This window comes from Helianthus annuus, chromosome 1 (genome assembly GCF_002127325.2).
Source record: "Helianthus annuus cultivar XRQ/B chromosome 1, HanXRQr2.0-SUNRISE, whole genome shotgun sequence".
NCBI lineage: Eukaryota > Viridiplantae > Streptophyta > Magnoliopsida > Asterales > Asteraceae > Helianthus > Helianthus annuus.
In genome coordinates, this window is record NC_035433.2 from 64149895 (window position 1) to 64158011 (window position 8117).

At 40.1% G+C, this 8117-nt stretch overlaps 1 protein-coding gene and 1 long non-coding RNA gene across 2 annotated transcripts; both read left to right on the plus strand.

The window, feature by feature from the left end:
- Positions 1–1478: 1478 nt before the first annotated feature.
- Positions 1479–7048, plus strand: LOC110867991 (wall-associated receptor kinase 5). The gene is made up of 3 exons (XM_022117075.1): positions 1479–1501; positions 3157–3736; positions 6406–7048. Exons 2-3 carry the CDS (start codon positions 3159–3161, stop codon positions 7046–7048), a joined length of 1221 nt encoding a protein of 406 aa, XP_021972767.1. The 5' UTR covers positions 1479–1501; positions 3157–3158.
- LOC110867998 lies at positions 1745–3064 on the plus strand. Its single transcript, XR_002552090.2, has 3 exons — positions 1745–1924; positions 2530–2623; positions 2709–3064. It is a non-coding gene; the product is annotated as an uncharacterized LOC110867998 (long non-coding RNA).
- Positions 7049–8117: the final 1069 nt, after the last annotated feature.

Consider the following 8117-nt stretch of genomic DNA (forward strand, 5'->3'; position numbering starts at 1 on the left):
TTTCGTGGTCTCGGCGCCATATGTTTAGACAATCTGCTGGGTCTCTGGCGTGCCTCCGCTGTTGAGAGAAGTGTGCCAAGAACTTCTCTCTGAAATCAACCCATGATTTAATTTTTCCTGCTGGTAAGCTGTCGAACCAGACCCGCGCTGCGCCCACGAACGTTTGTGCGAACAGGTGGCACCAAGTTGGTAGGTTCCACCCACCTGTTGCTCCGGCACCTTTGAAGACCTGGAGGTGATCGTCTGGATCTGTCAATCCATTGTATTTGCCAACGTTGTGCGGTAGCTTGGTTTTGTCTATGGCAGCTGTGGCAATCTCTCTGATGAATTTCGAATCTTCAGCCATGTCGTCTGGACGATAGCTTAAGGTATAGTCATGCTCTGCCTTTGGGTTGTACCCCGCGCGCTTTGCGGGCTTGTATGCTTCATGCTCTTGTTTGATATATATACATCCCCCTCTTTCTCTAAACAACATATCTTCATCATCCATCACCGCCACCACCATCGGCCCCAACAATATATCTTGGATTTCTCCGTAACCGTCTCTACCGCTGCCCTACCATCACGCCACCAGCGTACGGAGAGCATGCAACCTCATCGATCATCTTGGAGGAATTCTATTTGTTGGGTGACCAAGAAATAATTTTGTGAAACGGTTGATAACGTGGTCGGAGATTTATGGTGGTGGTGAGGGTATATAGGGTATGAAATGGTGGCACATAACGGGGGACAATGGCTGAATGAGAGTTGTCGGTTTGGTTAACTTTCTTTCGATACGTCAGGTGTCGGTTTGGTTAAGTTTCATGTTGGTTAACTTTTTTTTGAACGGTTGGTCGTTTTCTAAACGGCATGTTGGTTCGGTGATCAAATGTAAAGCCACCACCGGTAGAATTGACTATGGAAATTGGTTAACAGAGAATGTGACTTTTCGGTTGGCTTCTTAAATGACAGAACGTTTCCCAGTGTTTCCCTGTCACTGTATAATTTGCAGTTTTGATGTGAAAAATTCATTTGCATTTTTAGCGAAGAGGTGTGATGTAAAAAAGACAACTTTTGAGTTACCTAAGGCACCCCAAGTTACTTTTTGTAAGTTACTTTTTGTAGGGTTATGTAATGTGAATATTTTTTATAACGTTTAGGACGTTATCCAGTTTTTGAGTCTGTTTCAACGGGTTTGATTGGTCTGACCTACAAACCAGTCGGGTGGTTGGTTCGATCCAGACAAACTTATAAAGCATTGATGATTGGTTTCATCTAACATTTGGATTATAAAGGGTTTTTGCTTTTAAGATTTGAAGCATCCATCCCTTGTGTTTTCATTTTGTAGATATCGACGAATGCGCAGATCCAAACAAAAATCCTTGTAACGGGACTTGTACTAATCTTCCAGGAAGTTATAAGTGTTCGTGTCCTCGCGGATATGAAGGAGACGGGAGAAAGGATGGGAAAGGTTGTACGGCCAGGAATTCGAATTCATCATACGTCCTCAAGTTGTCTCTTGGTGAGTAAACGAATGGCTCTTGTCACGAATCACTACTGAAAAATAGTATTTGCTATGTAAAAAACAGAGCCGGCCCAATGGGCTTCCAACCCTAGGCTCAGGCCTAGGGCCACCCAAAATGAAAGGCCTCCAAATTTTTTGATGGTTCTTTCTATACTAGACCCATTTTTTTATTTTATACTAAACAAAAATAAGAAGCCCAAAGAAATAAAGCCTGGATCGTTCTAGTGAAAGGCCCAAAGAAATAAAGGGAAACAATGAAAAGTCGCTCCTGCCTCCTATCTCGGTCTCCCACACAATTGACGAACAGAAACGTCGCACAGAGAGAAGAAATAATGAACGACGGGTTTGCAGGTTGGAAATCACGCTGTCCTAGCCTCAATCGTCGCCTGAATCGTTGCCTGAATCGTCGATTGGTTACAGGTATTAACGTATATATATTCTTATGATCTTATCGATTGAGTTTTGTCAGTCATCAAACAAATTAACAAACCCTCAGTCCCTTAGTTTTCATTTACAATTACCTCAGTGCTCAGTTCTCATATACAATTACCTCAGTTCTTGATTTGAATTGATATCAGTTCTTGATTTGATTTGATATAAGTTCATTACTTTTGATTTGGGGATTTCTTTGTAAAGTTACATGTTGAAGTGGAAATACGAAGCTCATGAGTCATGACTAAGTATTTGATATTTAATAGTTAGTTGTTGTTAGTTGTTATAACCATGCTTTGATTAGTATAATCATAAGATTAGGTATAGCTAGGGAATCAATTGTAAACCAGAAGTTTTAATTTTCATTCTTGTAATGTGAAGACTCAAGAATGAATCTGTGATTGAGATAATAAATGGAGATAATCATTTGAATTGAATTGTTGTGTTATTAGTTTTACAACACAATGCTTATCAGTTTGTATTCCTTGGTATAAAGTTTAAGGCGTTATCATAACAAAGTTAAACTTATTAGTATCAATATCAGTTTCTGCATCAGGTTGGTAATTCGTGTTCATGGTCTTAATCTCTTGCAGAGAATCAGAGATATGAAATAGTTAATTGTCTGACTAAAGTTGAAGGAGTATCGGATGATAATTTCCGGACAAGGAAACCAAAGAGTCGGCCGAGGTAACATTTCAAATTACATGTTTTTCTTTTTTACTTCTACTTTGATAAAAAATTAAGCTTGAATGCACTGGTGTTATATGTAAAGGTGTGCCGAATTTCTGGCTTACTGCAATGAAGTCAAATGAAGTTCTAGCTGATGAGGTGATTGCCGGTCCCAAGCCCAGATAAAGGAGGAGGGTTTTGTTACTAAATATGTTGAAAATGTTAATTTTGCAAAAGGGCCACCACTTCGTAGTTCGATTAGGGCCTCCGAAAACATAGGAACGGCTCTGGTAAAAAACCATCCCAGTTTGCTATAGAAAAAATCTTTAGCGTATTTATTAATTATTTGTTAAGAATTAGCTATGGATAACTTTCTTATAGTTTAGTTATGTGCATATATTCGTTATATGAATTTTGTAGCAAAATCTAGAAATAAATATTGAGAAATATAACTGAAAAGTAATTTTATCTATAGCAAAATTAAAAAAATAAATAAAAGCTATAACTATTTTATTTTATATTATTACACTGATGGTTTGTGTTTTATGAAGGAATGGGGTTTGGATTCATATCTCTACTTATGGGAATTGGGTGGTTGTATTTCAGCCATCAGAGAAGAAAGATTATCAAAATGAGGGAGAAGTTCTTTCTTAAAAATGGTGGCATGTTGTTGAAACAACAACTCGATTCAAATGCAGGTGGTGGTGTCAACCACTCGACTAAAATTTTCACAACCGAAGAGCTCGAAAGAGCAACGAAAAACTTTTCTAACGATATGATTCTTGGTCGCGGTGGCTATGGGACCGTGTATAAAGGGATCTTGCCTAACGGAAATATAGTCGCGATAAAGAAATCACGAGTTATGGATGAGAGTCAGATTGAACAATTTATTAATGAGGTGGTCATTTTTACTCAAATCAATCATCGAAATGTTGTAAATCTTTTGGGTTGTTGCTTGGAGACTGAAGTCCCGTTGCTAGTTTACGAGTGTGTTTCTAACGGTACTCTCTTCCATCATATCCACACTAATGGTGGAATGGCGTGGTTATCTTGGGATAATCGTTTAAGAATAGCTATCGAGTCTGCTGGAGCACTTGCGTATCTTCACTCCGCGGCATCAAAGCCCATTATCTGTTGGTATCAGAATCATCGGACACCCAGGACCATTCGGAACGGACCGGGTTGTCATCGTACTCACAATCACAATCAACCAAATAACAACGTTTGCAGAATTGCATTGTAACAGTAAACGAAAACAGGAACAATGAAACAAACTTACTGCAATTGCCGAATTAAATATAATGCACAGAATCAGTGACTAACTTCGAATAACTTCATAAACTTCAAGTGAATTCGGTACATTAAAAAAACAAAGTTACAGCCCTATATATAACACTGTGAACCGGTGCCTGTTGAAACGACGTATCCCTTAGTGAAACGATGTGTCTGTGGTAACTACCTTGCCAATCGGTACGCCTTGTTTCCCCTGATAACTGCTGCTTCGGTATTCACATTGATTCATCTAAAACGGGCCCAAACTAAGCTGATCCAATGCCGAGACCTTCTGGACTTATACGACCCAAACAGAAAAACATAAACGTGGCCTCAGGCCCAAGTTTGACGCAAACAATAAAACATAATAAGTGTTTGACCCATTAACTAATAAACAATCATAAACGTAAACGTAACGCGGCCCAAACAAGAAAGTCGTGATTAACTTTTGGTCTTCAATCTCCCCCTTAAGCACGAACTTTCTTGACCCGCAACATTCTTCAAGCATCTTCATCATCGGTGACCACGAACGTGATCACCAAATCCGCATCATCCTCGATCTTGACCTCCTTGTCTTGAGCATCCTTCTTTCCATCTTCTTCTTTAGCCTTTGCGTTCGTATCACCCTTTTTCTTCATGTAGTCGAAGTACCATTCAAATAGCTCGATGTAGTGAACATACGAAACCTTCATCTCGAACCCGTCATCCTTCTCGTACCCATACTCTAATGCAACTTCAGCCCACGAGTCATCTTCAATAACCTTTTTAATTCCACCCTTGAGACTCACAACCCGGTACAGAAGAAGCAAATTCACATCCCTTCCGTCTAGCAATTTGGGTGGCATGTCTCTAGGTTTAACAATACCAAGAAAACTTGGCAAAAACCATATCAAGACATCATCAAAATTCGCATCATAAAACTTATCATATCCCGCCAATTCTTCGTGCATCAAGAGCAAATCCAACGGTTCTAAGCAACTATCCATTATTAAACCGTTTTCGATCACGTCATCTTCATCTTGGGAAAGGACCACCGCCCTTTCACGTAACTCTTGCTTCGATTGGCGAGGGTTATCTTTCATGCCCTCGTAGTAGATCATAAAGCAAACTTTTTGCTTTCTTGAAAACATAACTTCATCTTTCTTGGTTCCCGATGTACCTTCACCGTTTGCTTTCTTCTTTTCTTCACGCTCCTTCTTAAATTCTTCTTCATAGAAATCTTCTATGTATTCCTTAAGTTTCTCCTTCTCCACCCGGTGACCGTTATCGACATCAAAATGATCATAGAATCGATTCAAGTACTCCTCTTCTAGATCAACATTTGATTTTTCTTCATACACATCGAAACTCCTAACTTGTGCACCGAACATTCTCTTCAACATACACTTGTCAGCCGTGGTGACCGTCTCGATCCCTTGGAACAACAATTGTTCCAAACTTAGAACATTCTTCTCCATTCTCGGTACATAACTTACACACGAAATCGTTTTCTCTTCCATCGACCGGTATTCTCACTTCACCAACGCCATGAACAAACGAAAAATTCTTCTTTTTCTCATTCGTGATTACCCCGAAATGCCTCTTGAACCGTTTGAACAAACTACGGTTCCCGGTCATGTGTGTCTTGAAACTTGGATCAACGACCCACATTTCGCTAAACAAACCACCGCTCGTACCATCGACTAAGTAATCATCTTCTTCCGGTAACGGGCCTAAATTGATATATTTACTAGGGCAAATGGAGGCTATGTGCCCAAATTGTTTACAAATAAAACATATCACCCCGGCCTTCCTCGGCCGTCCAACCGGTGCCTTCCCTTTCCGGTTAACTTTCTTTCCAACGCCTTTAGGAACCTTCTTCTTCGCATAATCCTTCCCGGATGACTTCACCGAACGTTTGGTTGGCTTCCCCTGCGCAACTCTTTTCCCAAGGTTGCAGCCCCGGCCGCACTTTCCAACGTTCCCAACATTACTACTACTTCCGATCTCTACCGCTTTTCCTTTACCGCGAAGACAAACATCCCCATGATCACAACCCTTTCCGTTTCCCTGTGAACCTTTGGCTCTGATACCAATTTGTTGGCCCGAACTGGATCTTGATCTCTAAATGAGCGTGATAAACTTTGAATAACAATAACTTGTAATAATTGAATGAACGTATATACAAATCGAATTGAGAGTGTGTTACAAATGAATCTACATGTCCCTATTTATAGTTTTCTACGGGTACGAGTGAATGGTTGCGTCTCTTCGTGAAAGGACACGTCTCTTGGATGTATGGTTGTGATTGAATCATGAAGAGGTGCGATGAATCTTGTCCACTCGATCCAACAGTTGCGACTTTTCTCTTTGTGCCTTGTACCCGATCGGAATGGTTGTGAGGGAGAGACACACCCTTTCGCAAAGGGTGGTAGTTTCTAATTTCCGTTTTGTCAACTTCAACCCTTGTAGTTTCTAACCGCTACATAATGTTTATTCTAACTATCTAACTATGTACATGATGTTAAGAGATTAACCGGTTTCATTATCCACCGCGATGTGAAATCCGCCAACATATTATTAGATGATAACCTAGTCACCAAAATTTCTGACTTTGGGGCTTCAAGGTTGATACCCTTGGATAAAGAACAAGTAACTACATTGGTTCAAGGGACGTTAGGGTATTTAGATCCCGAATACTTTCACACCAGTCAGTTAACAGACAAGAGTGACGTTTATAGCTTTGGAGTCGTGCTTCTAGAGCTTTTGACGGGTAAGAAGCCACTTTGCAGGGAGCGAAGTCAAGTTGAAAGAAACTTAACCACCTATTTCCTCAATGCTTTGAGAACAGGAACCCTTTTTCAAATTCTTGACCCCCGGGTTATTAGAGAGGGCTCGTTCGAGCAACTCCAAGAAAGCGCTTCGCTTGTTAAGCGATGTCTCAATATTCATGGCTTTAACCGACCAACGATGAAGGAAGTAGCTATGGAACTCGAGCGATTAAGAAGATTCACGAAGCAACCATGGGTTGACCAACAAGGTAGTCAAGTTGGTTTGGTTCGAATGAATGAGGGGGAAACTTCAGATCTTTATGGCGACTCGATAAATCCATATATGGACTCAATAAAGCTATCAAGTCACTATACTTCTGATGAAGTTGGCTTGTTATACCCTGCTAATGAACCTAGATGATATCCCAATGTTGACTTGATAAATTTATCTGTCTTTTTTCTTTATAAATGTCAATAAGAAGTGCATGCGTTCTATTTTGCATTTCTCAATTTGATTACACAAATAATGCAAATATCATCTGATATATGATTATCAACTATTGAATTAAAATTCAGAGAACTTTGAGAGAGAAAAATTTGTGAACTATTTATAAGAGTTGAGAGGTGCATTTATGCATCTTGTAATTCAAAGTTCTTAATGAGTTTTTCGTTTGTGCATTCTTTAACCTTTTGAGCATCATGAGTTTTGGGAATACAGTTCAATATTCATACATCATGGACCGTCGAGATCTTGTTTGTAATATCTAATGAGAGATCTAGTTTGTCTTAGTTTCAATCCTAATAAGTCGTTGGTGGGTTATTTTAGGGTATAAAATAAGGGGTGGACCTGCGGGGGAGGCGCACTTCTTAAAAAAATTAGTGTATTTTATAGGTAAAAATACTGATTACACCTCTTAAAAGTCTGGTTGATCCTCTCGTTCACCTTTAAAAAAATTTACTGTATTTTATAGGTTCCGCAGGTAACTAAATTTAAGTATTTGGAGTCGTTTGTACAAAGAGATGGTGACATAGATAATGATGTAACCCATCGCATACAGGCTGGCTGATGTAGATGGAGGGCAGCCAGTGAGGTATTGTGCGATAGGAGGTTTCCAACTAAACTAAAGGGAAAATTTTACAGGGTAACAGTTAGGCCCGCTATGCTATATGGAACAGACTGTTGGGCTATCAAGAAGACACAAGCGCGCAAGATGGAGGTAGCAGAGATGAGGATGCTGAGGTGGATGTGTGGACACGTGAGGTTAGATCGGATAAGAAATGAGGTTTTTAGGGAGAGATTAGGAGTGGCTAGCATATCGGATAAGATTAAGGAGGGGAGATTGAGATGGTTTGGGCATGTGAAGCGGAGGCAAACGACAGCATCAGTTAGAGTAGTGGAAACTCTTACTGTGGAGGGGAGGAGAGGAAGAGGCAGACCCAAACTGATATGGGATGAGCAGATTAGGCGTGATTTACTAGAGTTACATCTT